The sequence below is a fragment of the Eptatretus burgeri genome, chromosome 6 (genome assembly GCF_056783735.1).
Source record: "Eptatretus burgeri isolate ZD-2024b chromosome 6, Ebu_testis_v1, whole genome shotgun sequence".
In the NCBI taxonomy this organism is placed as follows: Eukaryota; Metazoa; Chordata; class Myxini; order Myxiniformes; family Myxinidae; genus Eptatretus; species Eptatretus burgeri.
The window spans coordinates 51,902,064-51,921,445 of record NC_140966.1 but is presented as its reverse complement, the minus strand read 5'-3'; the positions used below and the strand labels follow the sequence as shown (position 1 = coordinate 51,921,445).

General features: G+C 41.3%; 1 protein-coding gene across 1 annotated transcript in view; it reads left to right on the top strand.

Moving 5' to 3' along the window:
- Positions 1-19,382, top strand: part of RRM1 (ribonucleotide reductase catalytic subunit M1) — a 399,179-nt gene that overhangs the window by 336,691 nt on the left and 43,106 nt on the right. The window contains exon 17 of the mRNA XM_085885025.1: positions 6,989-7,084. Within this exon, the coding sequence (XP_085741151.1) occupies positions 6,989-7,084 (96 nt within the window). The remainder of the gene's footprint in view (positions 1-6,988; positions 7,085-19,382) is intronic.

The following is a 19,382-nucleotide window of genomic DNA, read 5'->3' as shown; positions in this document are numbered from 1 at the left end:
GCCCAAAATTCATTGACTTCATTGTTTGCTGTATGGGCCAATGTCGTAAAGGATTTGACTTTAACGTCGGGATGTACGAGTGTAATGACAACGGCATTTTGTGTGACATTCAGCGAGAGGCGGGCGTGTTTGTGCTAAAGCGCCATTGCGACACGAATAACTGCGTGATGGGGGTTTTAAGGAAGGAAGGGGGAAGGGCTGAAGCTGCAGGAGCAGAGTGAAACCCTCTGTCTATCGTTACCGTGTAAGAGCTGATTTGTGTACGAATAGGAATCCTCAAGCTACTGTACTTCTTTGCACATTGATCCATTGTTTGAACGATTATCAATACATTTTGTCATGCAGATTTATTTATTTTAATATTTTTATATCACTTAATTTCTCGAAATCATCCTCTCCATGAAATCCTTTTGCTGTAAAGTTTAATTTTCCTTCTATGTTTTCTGAAGAAATGTTCAGAGGAATGTTATCATGTGAATTATTGAAATATGTATAACCTGTAAAAATGCAACTTCTGTCTTTCCACTTTTATTCATGTTTTATATTTTTATACATTACCTTCCAATTTTGCATTTCAAATCAAATTTTCTTTGAAAATATATACAGTGGCTCTGATGGAAAAATCATCATAAGTTGCTGAACAGATTTGAAAGAGAGAGTTGCTGAACAAATTCGCAAGTTGCTGAGCAATAAAAAATTTTGTTATGAAAAATATTTACATCTTGATTCAGCAAGAAAATTTAGAAGAGAAGATAAATATAATGGAAAAGAAAGCTAGTCGAAAATGACATGATTTTTCATAAATCTGTTCCTTATCACAATTATCATCATTTATTGAACAGTAACTGCTATTTAAAAAGCATTATATTAACATTTAAAGGATGTTTTCAATTATTCCAATTTATATTTCATACATAACTTTATTTTGATAACAAACCTTAAAATAGTTGTATACATAAAGTCCCTTCGTGACTTTGTAAGCAGTTGACCCATTTTCTGACAGCCTGGATCATCAGGCCTAGCCTAGCCTAGCCATTTTCTGACAGCCTAGCCTCCATTCTTCATAAAGATTTTACCCTTTCAGTCCAGAAACTTTCCAAACAGTGGGTCGACAACCCTGACCGTGAGTCCACATCAGTAGATAACGTGACCAACTGTGTTGATAGTCAGTCAGTCAACCTGGAATGCCACTTCGCTATTCAACCATTTTACTTTTAACTTACATCCCTGGAGGTGTGTGGAAAAAATAAAACAACTTGCGTAGGTGTTCCGGCACATGTTGTGCATTGAAAACGTATGGAGTTATTGCCCTCGTGGTGGTGAGCTTTTCTCGGCAGGGGTTTCAGGACGAAAAGGACATTGAAAGCCATTGAGTTATTGGTCTCATGGTGATTACCTTTTGCCTGTGGGCTGGCAGCAGCACTGCCTGACTCCACATCCCGATATACACTTTATAACGGCCTTTGGTGGACTCCAAACGGCCTTCAAAGCCAACATACAGTAGCTTCAAACCTTGCCCAGATTCTGAAGTGCCAACACCCAAAATTTGGGGGCTCTAGGTGTTACGGTTTTGCATGAAAGAGGAGGAGGAGGAAGAGGGGAGAAGGATGGGAGGAAGAAGCGAGGAGAGAGCGAGAGGAGGGAAAGGGGTGAGAGAGATGGGGGGAGGAGAGAGAGAGAGAGAGAGAGAGAGAGAGAGAGAGAGAGAGAGACAGACAGACAGACAGACAGACAGACAGACAGACACAGGGGTGGGAGAGAGAAGGGAGGGTGGGAGGGAGTTTAACATCCATCCGAGAGACAGCACAATCATTGATGAATCACCCAGCCCTGTGAAACATCGAGATGACAGTTTATAGCTGGGTTGAGATTCAAACTCGGACGAGACAGCTTAGAGCGAGTGTGCGTACTTCTTGGCTATCCTGCCATGGTGTGGGCATCCATTCATTTGTATTTTGTCGGCGTTGAAAATATTTTTCAATTCTCTCTTGAACTTGATCAAATCCTTGAATTTATTTTGCCTTCCTAACTCTGGAGATGTCCCCATGGATAATCGAGCCACGGTATTACCATGGAAGCTTGTTGAGATCAAAGTTTGAAGAGCGCTTGCCATAGTTGCATAAGCACTCAAGCAAGGACTCAAAAGATGGTTGAGAAGGAACAGCTGGCTTGGCAAGTGATAATAAGCTGATTGGTGATGGGATATACCCCCAAAAAACCAAAACATTGCCGATTTCTTAGCATTTCTAGATTTCACTCCAGATTTTGACAGTTATTTAGTCCACGTAATCCAATCCTCAAAGCAGACGTGCCAGGCGCGCACAACACACACGCCAGGCGCGCACAGCAGACGTGCCAGGCGCGCACAGCAGACGTGTCGGGCACGCACAGCAGACATGCCAGGCGCGCGCAGCACACACGCCAGGCGCGCACGGCACACACGCCGGCGCGCACGGCACACACGCTGGCGCGCACAGCACACACGCCGGCGCGCACAGCACATATACACAACATTGAACAGGAATACAGTTTCAAAGCCAGGGGGGCAAATTGAGAAAAATCATGACCTTGGACAGGTCTCAATCCTGTAAGACACATTATGGAGACCAATATGTGCAGAACACAAAGCATGGACCACAATACAAGCCTCAAGAAGATCAATGATGGAGTGAGACGATTTTGGGCTTTGTAAAGGCCCTGTCACACCTTGACGTTTTAGGTAGCATATGGCAAGGTATCAAAATGTATACATCTCAAAGATAAAAGGGGTCTTAACGATCTGAAGGGTCTCGGGGGGTCTTAACGGTATTGGGGGGGGGTGTCTGAAGGGTCTTAATGTTCTTGGGGGACGAAAGGTCCTTGGGCATCTTGAGGGTCTCAGGGTCTTAAAGATTTTAGGGGTTTTAAGAGTTTTAGGGTATCTTTGGTGTTTTGGGAGTCTTCAGGGTGTTTACGGGTGGTCTTAGGGGCTTGTGGGTCTTAAGGGTCGAGACCAGTGGTTTTCAAACTTTTTTTTAGTGGCGAACCTATTTCAGAACTTCCACATTGCGCGACCCAAAGGATGCAAAACCCAATTCATAATATATAAGATAAGATTTCATGACACAAGAACATTTACTGTTTACTTTATTCACCATCATCATGTTTTCATAGACGAGTAAACGGAGAATAGCCGACAGTATCCAAATAGTACAGTTGAATGTTTCAGAAGTTTCGTCCGAATGACATTTAGCTACCTCAGTGAGAAGGATGAGCCTGTTTTTCAGAAACCAACTTCTCTATTCGTGGAGAAGTAGATGACAATGCCAGGATCATATCATGCTCCATTTCTAGGTGATTTCTGTACTTTGTTTTAATCACCACCATGGTGGAGAACGACTGCTCACAAAAGTATGATGAAGGATTTGGCATGAGAACCTTAATGGCGTGCCGTGACAGGGTCGGGTACGATGGCAGCATTTTGCACCAGAATTTCGACAACGAATTCGTCCGCGCAAGAGCCTGCGCACCTGAATCCTGCTGGAGCTGTACAAGCTCTTCCTGTGCTGTATCATCTTCATCAGCAATCGAGTCCAGTGGAGCCGTTAAAGGGTCCCGAACCACAGAAAAGGACTGCACATCCAGCTCAGGGAAATAGTGCTCGAACTGTTCAATGAGCGACCGAAGGTGACGTGCTATCTCCCCAGAAAGACTGTCGAGCTCAGTATCATCGTACTGGCAGGTCGTTAGATGTTCCACCAGATGGGGGAAAAGGCTGAAGCGCTTAACAGCTGCTTTATCTGCCAGTAATTTTAGAGTCGCCAGAAATCCGCTCATTTTGTCGTGAAAAATCATGAGGTTGGCGTCTTTGCCTTGGAGGGAGCGGTTGAGGACATTGAGACGTTCAAAGATGTCAACGAGATAGCACAGTTCTGACAGCCAAGAGTCCGACTCAAGCAACGCTACCCATGCCGTTTTCCCTTGTGTGCATTGAAACTCCTTCAGTTCATCTTTGAGCTCGTAAACACGCACAAGAAGGTTTCCTCGAGATAATCATCTGACCTGAGTGTAGAATAGTAAATTATTATGGTCGGCGTCCATCTCCTGGCAGAATAGCCTGAATAACCTAGTGTTGAGGGCGCTCAATTTGATGTGATTCACCATTTTTACGACTTCTGAGAGCACGCTCTGCAAGGTTTCTGGCAAAGTACGAGAGGCGAGTGCTTCTCGGTGAATCATGCAGTGTACCATGGAGGTCTGAGGAGCCACCTCGAGCAATTTAGCCTTGAATCCAGAATGCACTCCTAACATTGCTGGCGTGCCGTCTGTTGTAGAACCGAGCAACTTTCCGAAGTCCAGATCATGGTCACAATAAAACTGCTCTACTTTCCCAAAAATGTCCTCGCCTTTGGAGGTGGCCTCCAATGGTTTGATGAGCAGAGGCTCATCGACAAAGTTATCAGCCTTGATGAAGCGGACCCTGATTATGAGTTGCGCGTACGATGCGATATCAGTGGACTCGTCCAACTGTATGGCGTGCCACGGCGATTCCTTGATCTTCTGTACGACCTGAGCCGTTACATCCAGACTCATATCTTCAATTCTGCGTTGGATGGTGTTGTCGGCGAGGGGTATAACTGCCAGTTTCTTCGCTGCTTCCTCCCCGACCATCAGAGATACCATGTCCTTTGCACATGACAGCACGAGTTCTTCTGCAATGGAGTGAGGCTTTTTAGTCTTGGCAACATGGAGCGACACTCGATACGAGGCCTCTAATGCCCGAGAATTGGTCTGATGGCATGTACCCTCTCTGTCAAGATGCGTATTCTTGAGTGCAAGAAGTTTCCTCTCAAAGAACGCTCTCTCCTTATCCTGATAAGGCGCATGTTTTGTACTCAAATGCCTCTGCAACTTATTTTGTTTCATAAACTCCGTAGAAAGCACTTCAAAACAAATCACACACTGAGGCCTCTGTGCCCCACTTTTATCCACCACGTAGTAAAATCCAAGGTCCAGTAATTTATCCTGGTAAGAACATTCTCGAGATTTGCTGGTGGCCGGTGCTGCCATCACAAATAAGGTCTCGAGTCGTACGTGGAGACGTGAATAGTCGTTTATGATAGAGTCAGAGTCTGAGTCTGAGAGGCCGTGGATCAAACCACTAATTTCCCGCCAAAATGAACCACCCTTCAGCGAGCCCATGCATCGGCTGGATCCCATTCCAAGCATCATGTTGCGCCGGTTCCCATACTTTGAACGAACCGTTTGTATTACATCCCGTAAAATGAAACACCGATCGAAAATAGACAATTTTTTTTCGCTGCAAGCGGACGCCCGCGACCCCACAAAATTTGCTTGGCAACCCCACTTGTGGTCGCGACCCCAGGTTTGAAAAACCAAGGTCTTGGTTATTCTCGACTCGAGAGCAGGGGTTCCCAACCTTTTTTTACTGGGGTACCATTTCACATGTTCGTGGTCCCACCGAGTACCACTGTACCAAAATTCAAAATTCGATTTCTAGTGCGGTTATGATTTAAATCGTTGAGTGGCAGCCTATTAATTATATTATATTATAACCACACTAGAAATTGAAGTGTCAACATCATCGTCATACCAAAGAAAAAAATAAAAAACAGGGAGTCTGGAACACTGACGCAAAACATTACCTCGAAGTGTTTCGACTTATGAGTAACTTACAAGTAACGTGTGTCGACATGTGTCAACGATCGCGTAACGTGCCTACAACACGTTACTCATAGGTTAGAAATAAGTTTGGGTATGCTCAACATTACCTCGACGTGTTTCGACTTATGAGTAACTTACAAGTAATGTGTGTCGACGTGTGTCAACGATCGCGTAACGTGCCTAAAAACTTATGGCCAGCGTATGCGGAACGTGTGTGTCATACGCTGGCATACGTCGAAAAATTTCAAGCATGTTAAAATTTGTCAACGAGCTTGGCGTACTACAACGTATGCCAGCGTACTACGAGGTATGCCAGCGTACTACGACGAATGCCAGCGTGCTCTTAACGTATACAAAGCTTACCCATAACGTATTTGACGTGTGCCAGCGTTTTAGACAAATTTTTCATACATCGGCATACGCTGACTAAATCGTCAAGGTGTGACAGGGCCTTAAGCTTGGTTTTTTTCAATTATTAATAATTATTAAATCACGATCAAATGAAGCACACTAACAATTTGTGTGATATCGTGATCCCCTGTGTGACTGCAACAATTCTTACCACATCATGCTCGACCAAGTGAAGATGATGTGAAGACTTCAGACAACCAGTAAATCCAAATCGTTATATGCAGTAATCAAGGTGAGGAATGATGAAAGAGCATACCAATGCTGTGGCTGTTTCCCAATTGATACAATAATGGATCTTGCTGTTATGTAACTGCTACATTACAGATTTAGATTTTGTGCAGGTACGAGTACACAAACCAGACAAATCCCCGATACATTCCAGGATTGCAGGTTTGGTCAATAGTATCAAGTCTGAGTTTATTCGATTTAATTTGAGAAAATCGTTTAGCCGTGATATGAAAGCAGCCAAACAAAAGTGAGAAGGACAATTAACTCGTCAAAGCAGGATTTGTTGGATTGAAAGGTAGTTAAGATATAATTACCTATAATCAATCTTGCAATGGAAAGCAATGTTGTGTCGGCAAATTGTGATACCCAAGGGGAGAAGATAAATGCTCAAAATAAATGGTTCACGAACTCCACCTTTTTGCCTCCAAATCTATTTTTGTGCTATTTTTAAAGTCGTACAATTCCATGATTCACCACCATCTTGGTTTCCTATTCAAGACCAGTTTGTTTGTTTTATTTGATGTATTTATTTAACCTCTGGATGTCATTGTCAGATTTGAATTTGTACAATTGTGAATGTAAAGTCATGGCCCGAATGTCTTATTCATTATAAGTCTGTTCCCTCGTTCTCCGTGTGAAAACTGATGTGCTGGCCTGACAGTTTCATTTTCCTTTTGCCTTGAAGGTGTTAAATCCACATCTGCTGAAAGACCTGACCGATCGCGGACTCTGGAGTGAGGAGATGAAGAATCAGCTCATTGCTCACAACGGCTCAGTCCAGGTAACGACCCATTCAATTCGGGTAACTATGAGCACCACGTGTCAGGATGAAAGCATTGAAGATTGCATGTACTGTTCCTTGACGTCAGAAACTCTACTTTGGTTTAAAAAAAATTTGTATGCATTGTACATCGTCTTCAATTTGTGGAACTGTTTATTTTAAAGTCCCAGATTGTCTTTCGTGAGTATCGTCGACGCGATCTGCGCTATAGATGACAAATCGATCACTTCAGGTTATAACCCACACATCTTCTCTCTGTCTCGTTCATATTTGGTGTGGGTGAAATACTGCCTTTAAAAGAATGCACTCGGAAAGGGGTCGGAAATGATTCAGATCTTTCTAATGCCTCCTGCTGATGCTGTGGAGGGTTTGTTTTAGTACCCATTTCCATTATGTCTTTATTATTTATTTATTATTTCCCTGTTTTTTTAATCGACACTTTGTGTTAACACTTTCTAATTAATCACTGGTCATAGTTTTGTATTTCCCTGTGCATTATTATCCTTTTATCTTGAAAGTATTTGTTTTGGGATGCTTAAGAAAGAAAATAGCAAAAATCTCTTCAAATACTTTCCATCAATTCCTCTTGTTTGCTTCTTGTGGTTGAAGATGCATGCTGAATGCCAATCAGGTTTTGGTGTGCATGCAAGGGTTAAATTCCACTTCTTTTTCTTCACTTTTTGTTTTGCTTCAATCCACAGAAATACGATCACCTCCTCCTCCCACCTGCACCACCCTCCCACCCCAAAGTACAAAAAAAAAACACTAAAATAATGTACAAACCCCTGTTGTTGTTGCTCTTGTCGTTGTTGTTGCTGCAATCCCCAGGCCATGTTTTGTAAACAGGCCAACATGCTCTGAATATCTTTTCCATACTGGGTAGAGAATGTTATAGCCCTGATATGAGTGAGGTTTTACTTTGTGGAGCCCAACAACTGGTTTGGATAGGAATTTGTAATTTTTCTATGGTAATGGTAGACCTTCTCTTTTCAAAAGAGACACGGTAGTATCTTTAACTTCTACCAGTGGATGCTTGTACACTGGATAGTGAGTTTCTCATCCCCGTGAATGACGGCATAATAATTGATGCAATATGTCGTGCCTGTGAAGTTCCAAGATTGCAGGTTTGGTCCAAGTTTAAAGTTAGGTCAAGAACCAAACCCGGACAAAACAGCTCGAGGGCAGGTGCACTGCATCGTCATCATCCTGTCAAGCCGTAAAGGAGCGACTATTTCCTTATTTTTTTGCATACTTTCAAAATTCCCCTGGCAGCAGTTAAGTTGATAACAATTTGCATGAATTGCTTGAAATACAGAGGTCGAAGCTTGGCCACCAAGGGAGAGAGGCCATCACACAATCAGCAAAGAAGACGGTACCAAGTTGAAAAGGGAGACATAGGCAAGGCAAGAAGAAACAGCAGAAATAGAAATATAGAGTAGGTGGTTTAGCAGCATGTAGAGAGAGAGTGTAGCCAATCAATGGAAATTACAGAAAAATTAATAGGTGGATAGATTATAAAATCCGAGCCCCAAAAAATTATCTGAAATTGGATGAACACATTGCGAGCACAAATCACAACGATGCAAGACTTGTTTGGGGATGTGATGGCATCTCTCATCTCGATCCTCAAAATAGTTCCATTTTGCATTCAAATCCATGTCTTTTAAAAGCGTAAAATTGGATGGAATTAATCGAATCATTGATGGGGTCCTATGTTAGATATTTATTGAGTGGTAAATTTCTCGCTCACAGTTGAATCGTTCACTCGAGTGCACCCCCTCCCCTCTTTTTAGTTCACTTGTTCGAAGAACAGAGAGCTTTCACGATACCCCCAGCATGAGCGTGAGCATCAGCGTCAGCGTGAAAATGTTAAAGTTTTTGGTGCAAGTTATTTCCTTTCTAATGTTTTTATCTACCAAACTATTTTTACTGATTACAATATACAAATACATATATTGCTTTAAAATTATTTGGATCAGACTTCACTGCAATGCTTTATAAAAAAATATTATTCGACTAGTCTTTTAAAAACGATAAATGTATAAACAGGCGAGCATTGGGTGGCTTTGACACCAACTCTCTGGTTTTTTGTCTTATATTAGTTTATAGCGAAAGCAGGACTTCTGGTGTCACTATTCACTTATACACATAATTTAAGGAATTTACAAGCATATAAGCACCCACCAAAGCATTCTTGCCTAACTTTGAAGTGTATTCCTGATACGTTAACAGCGGTTTGGGGAAAAGGATGGAGGCGCACAAGATTATATGGATGTAAGGAGGCGATTCCATAGATGGGAGAATAGGAGGGGAAAAAGAATGAAGGTGAGTGAGACCATTTCAGAAAAATAATTGGTTGTCAGGCGAGCTTGTGCGACGTGTTTGGTCTTGGGAGAGACAAAGGCCTGAAAGGGCAAAGGTGGCAAGACCACCAATCAGTTGTTGACAGGAGAGAAACCCTCCATGTGCTGTAACCTGCTGGCCGAGAGATACTAAATACCTTATTCAGGACTTTTAATTATACTGTCTCCAGGTGTGAAAGGTAAGTTGCAACATCACCATCCCACAGATGGGAGCAGTACTTCATTGAACTGTGGATGAACATGTTGGACACCATAAATAGTTGAAGGCATCCCCAAGGGAGGGAGGTTTTAACTTGGTGAGGAAATTCAAGGAGACGTCCAGTCTTTGAGGTCACCTTCAAGTTATGGAGGTCCAGGCAGACTTAGGACAGGGATTCCAAGGATTGCATATCATTCTTCTTTTGTGTTTCAACTATTGATAGAAAGGTTAACCATATGGCTTTGTGGGGGAAGGAGGTGATTATGAGAGAAGAGAAGAGAAGGTGAAACTAGAAAGAGCAATAGCGCTGCGTATCGACTTATAACAGGATGGCCAACTTCATGCAGAGTTTTCTGCAGCAGCATGATGCTTGGACTTATTGCTTTGACCGACCTGATGCTCTTACCTGAATTGGTCAACAGAGCATGCTCCTGATGCCAGCGGAGCTTTTTCGTTCCAATAATTTAGGATGTTGTGCGTACCTCAAAGCATACAGAAAGATCAGCTGTAGCTAAACTGTCCCTCTGTAATACTTTTATTGTTTTTATCTTAGTTCATAATTTTATTGAAAAACATTTAGGTCCATTACTTTTTTGACTTCCTGGAATGCTTATTTATTTAATTTTTCATGCTGAACATTCTATAGAGACTTAGCAGAGCAATTTGCAAACACAATCCCATCCCAGTGAATCACAAAGGTGTCACTGAGACTCATTAATATTTTCACGTGACGTGCGAATGCCAGACCAAGTAAACCCATGAAAACGTCTTTGATTGCACTGCGAAGCAAGTACCACGATTAGCTCTAGTTGATTAGTTATAAAGTGCAAACTTGTCATTATATTTATCAATAAACTCCAGTACCGAGCACTGGTACACGATTGTAAGCATGTTTCAAAATTATACAACAATGATATCAAGTTGACCATCCTGCACACATTTTGTATCCAGCTGGAGAATGTAAGACTCTCCAGCACTGAAATAATATCACTGTAACGAGGAGCGGTCCGATGAGTGGAATCATCTGTGAAGTGGTACAAAGATTTTCCTAAAAGGCAGTGTGATCGTTGATGTAAACCAGAAACTGGTTTGACCTCTGCCCTTAAGCTGAACTGGTTTTGCATTGCCACCCTTCCAAAGTTTGGGCAACCTATTGATTACCTGTCTCCAGCTTTTCTATCCCTTTCCTTTGCTGTTATTTTGCACCCGTTACATTTTCCAAGCAACACTCCCACAATAATTGTGTTTCAGATCTAGATCTGTCAACCCAAAGTGCCCCTCAAAAGCACCATAGGCTTTTAGCTCGCATTTGCAGCTGGTGATTGTGGATGAATGTCATGTCACATTAATTTTAGGGAATTATATGATGTAAACCTGAAATAGGAATGTTGTTACCCTGACAAGACATCGGCCTCAAATGAGGAGCAGGAGAAATTCCATCCAGAAAAAAAATGCACTGCTTACATGTGCAGAGAAAATCTGCTCAGGTCCCATATAATTGTGATTAAATGCTGATGGGAAGGTTGGAAGAGGAGAATTGGTCTCAATGTACAGGTTTCATGTGGGGGTAAGGTTGCGGGCAGCGGGGGTGGTGGGGGGAGTTAGTTGGTCTTTACCTTGGCATGCGTGCAGGGATCAAGATCAATTTGTGAGGGGTGTTCAAATGTTCCAGCAACAGGTTATTTGTTGGTGTCCTCGAGCCACATTTCTTTCTCATTAATAAACTTGCATGTCTGCATGTTTTCTGCATTTGTTTCCTGAATTTGACACATGGAATTTGTGAAAATTGAACTTCGTGTTGTAATCAAATTTCTTTATGAAGCTGGCCTTTCAAATAAATCAATGAACAAATCATGGCTGCACATAGTGAAGGTGCGCTCAAATTCTACAGATAGTGGACAAAGAAATGGACACACCTGGGTAAATGAGGAACACCAAGCAACGGCTTCCCCACAGGTGTGCGGCCCATGTGTTAATTAATCAAATAACATCCCAGCATACTTATGCTCATGTATAAAAATGCTGTACAGGCCTGGTTGCCCATAATTATGGCTAGCATGGCTGCAAGAGGAGACACCCTCCCCACCCCCAACTCCCTCGTCCACAGAGCACGTGTGGGCGCCCAATTGTTTGATGAGAATGACACTGACATTATCCATATGTCATGGCCTTCTCAGTCACCAGATCTGAAGCCAATCGAGCATTGACGGGATATTGTGGAATGACACCCGAGATGGTTTTCTCCACCTCCATAAAACAGGTGTGAGTTGATTGACTTTCTCATGGAAAAATGGTGCTGCATCCCTCCTGTAGAATTCCAGATGTTGGTGGACTCTATGCCATGATGCGTACAGGCCATACTGGCTGCACATGGCGGCCCATTGCCATATTAAGTGACTTGACATTGGTGTTTCCATTTTTTATTTTTTTGTCCACTACCTCTACATTGTAAGCCAAATGGGTGGATGTGAGTCCCTTGAAGATGATTCCAGGTCAGGATGGCTTGCAGATGTCACTGACCCTCAAACTTTAGCCCAGTGCAGAGATTAATTCCATAAGCTTTATTTGTTACCTCCACCACCGAAGGAGGACAGAGGTTATGTTTTCACCCCTGTTTGTTGCTTGCAAAATCAAAGATTTGCAAGTACTGTATATTGGTTGTCTGGTCTGTGATTTTGCTTGTTTGTCTATATCAATCGCCTTCAGGTCACAATTTGGCCTGGGGTTGGCTTGACGGTTCAGGTGGCTGGCTTAAGATCCTTGGGTCTTGAGTTCAAGCCCCTGTCAGACTGTTGAATTAACACCAGGTAGGGTTGACTCAGCATGTCATCCTTCTGAGGTCGGCAAAATGAGTACCAGCACGCTGGTAGCAGGGGCATTGCATCAGCGGCACGTCCGTGCCCCCGGAGGGTGATGCAGCCAAGCAGCCACAGGCTGCAAACAAATAAATAAGGTCATTTTAAAACCGATCTTCATGAGACGGTAGAGTTGGTCATAAGCAAGAAACGTATTGATTTTCACATTAAAAAAAAAGTCAACATAGGCCAAAGGTTAACAACTTTGTTGAACTTCTAAAAATCAATTTTCATCCGATTGACTTGAAATTTGAACAGGAATTGCATAACAGGTCACTGAATTCAAACACACATTATTTTTGAGGTCAACATTTAATTTGTCAAAATAGGCCAAACGTCAACAACTTTGGCAGAATTTTTTTTAACTTCAATTTTTATCTGATTGACCTTAAATTTGAAGAGGATTTGCACATCACGTTACTGAATTCAACCACCAATTATTCTTTGGTCAAATTTGTTTTAGGTATTCCACAAGTATCATGCTCTGCATGACATCTTTCTTGTTTGTTACTTGCGAAAATTGAAGATTTTTCAACGACTGTACATTTGTCAGCCGCGAGCATTATTAACCGCCGTTGGACTTGGTCCGAAACGGGCTTATGAATTTGGTCTCGATTGTCATGTGTGTGCGTACATGTTTGTGTGCATGCATGCGTCCACAAACCATATCTCGGACATGTATGGACCGATTTTATTCAGACTTGTCACAAAGATGACAAATGATGGCTTACATATGCACATCATTTAGTTTTGTGATGCGATCAAAGATGGCCGACTGTCGGACATTTTAGTTTTAAACAACCCGGTGTCGAACACGTCAACCATTTCTTGGACGTGCATTTACCGATCTGTTCAAACTTGGCACACAGATGACGAATGATGGCTTACATATGCACATCATTCTTTTTCGAAATAAGATCCAAGATGGCTGACTGGTCCCCAACCATTTCTCAGACGTGCATGGTCCGATTTTGTTCAAACTTGGCACAAGCACAGTACATGGTGGTATACACGTGCGCCTCACTTTATTTTGTGATCTGGTTGACTGTTGGCCATTTAAGTTGTACATAAATATGGGCTAGCCCTTTAACTCCGTGCAGCAAAATTCCGAAAACAACGAGGGCTATGACGTTTTATGTCTTTTTTTATACTAGTTCTGTCTATCTGTATGTCAAGCGTCAGTTTATGATTGCGGAGCAACATGATTTTACTTGAAAGTTATATTTTGAACACGAATCGGAACCTGAATCGTAAAACGAACCTGCAGTTTATCAGTGCTTTGGCTCTGAATTCATCCCAGTCTCACATGCACGGAGAAGAGTGAGATGATGTTTTTGACGTCCTTAAAAAGGAAACACTGTTTTTAAGGATGTCAAAAAGGACACAAACAACAGGCACTAAGAACTAATGCAACATGCCAGATAGGCTGGTGTAAGAGTCACTGCCACAATGGTGGTAAAGCTCCAGAATTTATTTATTTACATGACCTTTTCAATCTTTATTTCATTTAAATTGAATTATGTACTTGAACACTGAAGAACACAAATGACCTTCCTTCCTCTTCCAAAAATCTCCAGTTTTGCAGTACTTGGACATTTTTAATAAGGTGGTATGCAAGACTGCATCAATGGTACTGAATTCCGGAATTAGTTTTGTATACGACCTTTGCAATCTTTATTTTATTTTAATTTGAATTATATACTTGATCACTACATGGGGTAAGGTGTTGTTTTAACTCTGGTTTATTTATTTGTTTGTTTGTTTTTCACTATTTGCTGGCTTTTGTTCCTTCTCTGCTTTATTTCTTTCTCCTGTTTCCTACATAGCACAACCTATCGCAGGTGTTCGACTTAAAACACAAGAGGTGTGTTTGAGATGTCAGTCCATTACTTGGCCTCTGTGCAACTCCTCCTCCTTTCGACTTTGTATACTTAAACCTGGGATGTGCTGATATGTGAAGTTGGGAAGGTCTGTCTTGCCTTTCACAAAGTTAGTTGAATAATTATCAGTTTAAATTTATGTATTACACTTTACGTACTTTTTTTTTTAACTCATCAAAAATGTAACAGTTTCAAGCACTTGGCAGGCAACGGGGAGTCGATTTGACAATGCCACAAAAGATGCCGATTGTTGCAGTGCCTTTTGTGACTTGATGTTGTGCATTTTAGGGGAGATTTTGCTGACAAGAAGAAAAGGTTGCATTTCGCCTGCAAAACCACCTGTAATCTTGCACTCTAAAAGCTTTCACAATCCATGTCTGTAAGCATGTTTCCCCCATAATTTTCAACAATTTGCAGGTCCTGATAATGTGTACAATGTATTCGGATGTTGCCTTAATGTCTGTCTCTGCTTATCTCTCCTGGCTCTAGTTTCTCTCGTCTCTTCTTCCCTTTTAATTTTTTTCATGACTATAAGATTCATGGAGAAGCTTGTACAAGTATCACATCTGTAGAACAAGGACATTGGAATACACCGGTTCATCTTTTACATGAATTGCCAGGACGTTGATGGACTATGCGCAAATCCACACTGCATATAGGGTTTCAACATGGGAGCCCAACATCACAAGCTACCTGTTCATCTGGGAATAACAATCAGGCCAACGCATAAATCTGTGTCCTTGTGCCCCCCCCCCTCTTATTTTCTTTCATCTCTCTGTATATGTATACCTGTATTCATAAGTATGTGTTGCTTGCAAACCATCTGGGTTTCTTACACGTCATGAGAAATTTATTACTTGGTTGTAAAATTGGTAACAAGTTGATCACTTGTATGTTCAGCCTCATGTTATAATGCAACTGAAACTGAAAATAATGGAGAGCAAGGAAGTGCAGGAAATTTCATCCCCAAGGTTGCTTTGTGGCAGTACAGCAAAGCCTCCCATTGCTGTTGCTGTTTATTCCACAGGAATCTACAAAGCACAGCATGTAGCACTAACCTATATCAGTGGTACTAACCTGCAGGTGCACATTTTTCAAAAATCCATTCCCTTTTTGTATCATAATAATAGAGTTCCCTCACAAGGGACTTCGACGCAGGAGGAGGCCATTCGGCCCATCAAAGCTTGTGCTACGATTGCCAACCTATGGTTTTTTATATTTTTTTAAAGTCTTTGGTGTGATTCGGACGGGGCTTGAACCACCGACCTCCCAGACTCCGAGGAGAGGCTCAAATCATTACACCGCTGAGTCTGTTTTTTCTTCTTCATTTTCATTCTTTGACTTGCCTTTTCATCATGTATTTGTCCTTTTGTTCACAAAACAATGAAAATGTGCTGCTCGAATAAGGGAAACTGTCTGGCTTTTATTTTCATCTTGCACTTTTTATCCTTGCACTCCTCTATTTGTTGCTCCTGCTAAAAAAAAAAATTAAAAATACGAGGGTCGTTCAGTAAATTTTGAGCCAGACCTGGAAGTCATAGACTCTTGACAATTCATACACAGAAACACAGAATCCTTATTTATCAACATGTAATCCCATGCAATATTTATGCATGTCTCACATTTGTGTTCGAATTTTATTTATTTTTTGAAAAAGGATTTTTTTTTTAATCATCCTATATCATGTTGACCCCTCCATTGGTCTCAAAATATTTTCTTCTCAGATATTTCTTCATATTTGATAATGCACTTTGTCTAAGAGGAGTGTGAAAATCAGGGAATACTCACACGTCCTGTAACATTTGATCAGCCTCTTTGCATCAAGGAAAAATGGACTGTGGCAGCATCAGAGGAATTTTGAATCATTTTCATTTGACTAGCTGGTGTCCATTTTTGTCTTACATTGGTTCCACTGGGAATATAATGTGTGGGAGTGGCCTTGAACAATATGCAAAGGGTTCGGTTGTGCATATGATGAATGGGCATGCATACTCGCTTGCTTTGCATGCCCATTTTCTAACCCAGGCAGCACTCACGAATATTTTGCTTCAAACATCGGGTTATATTGATGACATTGACAAGGAATGATTGAACGCACTGCACAAGTCGCGGCTCGTCCAGGAGTGGCATTCTGATAAAAATCATTCACGAAGAGTGTATCAAACAAGTTAGCAACATTATCTCTGAATTACGTGGACGTGCTGCCGGCATGAACAGGACCGCCAAACTCTGGATTCGATACTGTAAACGAATATCTCTCATGTGGACGTTCATACAGGCTGAGAGAATAGGTGACTGGCAACTCCATATTTACTGTAGCAGTCAGATGCTGCCCCATTTCCTTGCAGCAAGGCATCTTGCTTATGCCTCGTCAGCCTATTTGTATATCCAACAAATTATGGAACTTCCACACAATATGCCTGCGGAGTAGTATGGCCATTTCACGAAGAAGGGCTACTTTACAATTCGGCGATCAGATAAGTTCTGGGGTGGAGTGTTCTCTTACCAAACTATCGAGCAGTTCCTCATGTGGCGATCGAAAATGTTTGGTGGAATGACTGACAGCACACTAAACTAAATGGGTGCATGTGTTCCCACGAAATGTCACCATTTGCACCACATTGGAGAAGCTTACAGTGGTGTACTCAGGAATGTCGGTGCAGCATAAAGACCTGTGTCCAGCCAGTGAGCTCAAAGACAACACTGATCCTTGTCACTTCATTCATTAGCTAGAGGCTCATCCACCATTTGTTTTCCATGAATCAATGCTCTTGGTGGGCATTGCTACTGGGATTGTAGCAGATACTTCTGCGAACTGTGATGGTGCTGTGCAGATCAGTCAGTCTGCAGTGATCAAAATGCTGGGCAAGACCAACGCTGAGATTACTCGATGCCATGAGGATAAAGCGAAACTTATTGGTACTATGAAAAACACCATCAAAGTACAAGGGCAAGATGTTGTCAATCTTCCTTGCTCCTCAATAGGATAACCTGTATTCTGAACGCATTATGAGATGGTAACATTTCGACAGTATGAACTAGCTCCACAACCCTCCCTCACTCTTTTCCATCTACAGAAAACAACAAAAAGTACTCCAGGAATGATGATGAAGTCCCTGGTCAGCAGTCAGAAAACGATTCCTGATGATTCCATAGTTAACGTTGAGTGGGGATTATCTGCTCCACGCTGTAGTTTGGCCGCAACCTGCGACCGACGAGGGCGTATTTGCATCCTTCAAGTCTTTTCAAAGTCTCTCATTACAAGTCTCAGTCATTAGAAAATAGATGTAACTGTTGCTTTCGGTGGCTGTGATGGTCTTTTGTCAACCAATTCAGTGGAGCAGACTCAAAGAGCGAAGAACTAACCACTTCTGCAGATATATTGGCTTCACCCAATTTGCGAACTACATCACAATGAATTCCTTGGAAATGGGAGCAACAAGATGCATCTTGTACAAATACTTATACAAATTCTTGAGAATGCTGGAATCCTCGTGAAACATAGTCAAACATTGACAAACTCATTGTGCTTACCACACATCATATGGCCACAGCAAGTGCTTCCCCACTGGTGGTGGTTGGAACCAATACAGATCTATTAGTCATGCTGGTAGCTTCTTCCATTCATTTGTATATGCTCTGTCACAGCAAGCCAATGACAGAGTAAACAAATACAGCTGTGTTGCATATGAACGTGGAGTTGCAAGAGCGTCACTGAGTGCAACCTTTCATGTGCACCAATTGCAGAGGCACATCACGTTGTATCACACCTGATTTCGAGAGCCTGGAAGTTACAGAAATTGATCACTAAGGCAAGCAAGATTCTGTGTTGAGCAAATCCATATTTCAGTCCACCAGCAAGTTGCCCGTACCGACACGAGATTCTAAAAGGGGTACGGATTGAGGGAGCAAAAATGCAAATGGCATCTTCTGCCATCGAGCCGGCAAGGTGGGAGCAAAAATTCATATTTATTGCCACATCTGATGTAATTTAAATGCTCTATTGGTGGTGAGGTGCTCTATTTGAAACTTTGTTTGATATGTGTAGCTTTATGATGCCTTGGGTCCATCATAAGAATTTGTATTGGTGTCAAAGCCAGTGACCAATTGCAAATTAATAGTAGGATTGTGCAGAATTGATATCATGTCTTTGATTTGTAATTATTGCAAACTGTCCAACCTGTGTTGATGACGTAAGATGATGAGTGTGAATACTAAATTTCATCAGAATCGATCGATTCGAAAATGCTGTTGACTGATAGGTGGACATCCAACTATTGTCCGATTGGAGAAAAATTTTAATCAAGGGGTTCACTCAATAGGTTCGGTATATATACATATATACATATATATATATATATATATATATATATATATATATATTTATGTATGTATATGTATATATATATATATATATATATGTATGTATATGTATATATATATATATATATGTATGTATATGTATGTATATGTATATGTATATATATATATATATATGTATGTATATGTATATATATATATATATATATATATGTATATATATATATATGTATATATATATGTATATATATGTATATATGTATATATATGTATATATGTATATATATGTATATATGTATATATATGTATATATATATATATGTATATGTGTATATATATATATGTATATGTATATATGTGTATATATGTATATATATGTATATGTATATGTGTATATATATATATATATATATATATATATATATATATATATATATATATATATATATATATATCTTCTTCCTCTTTCGGCTTGCTCCCGTTAGGGGTCGCCACAGCGGACCAACTGTCTCCATTTCGCTCTATCCTCCACATCTTCCATTGACACTCCAACCACCTGCATGTCCGCCCTCACCGCATCCATGAACCTCTTCTTTGGCCTTCCTCTTCTCCTCCTGCCTGGCGGCTCCATCTTCAACATCCTTCTCCCGATATACTCTGTTTCCCTCCTGTGCACATGTC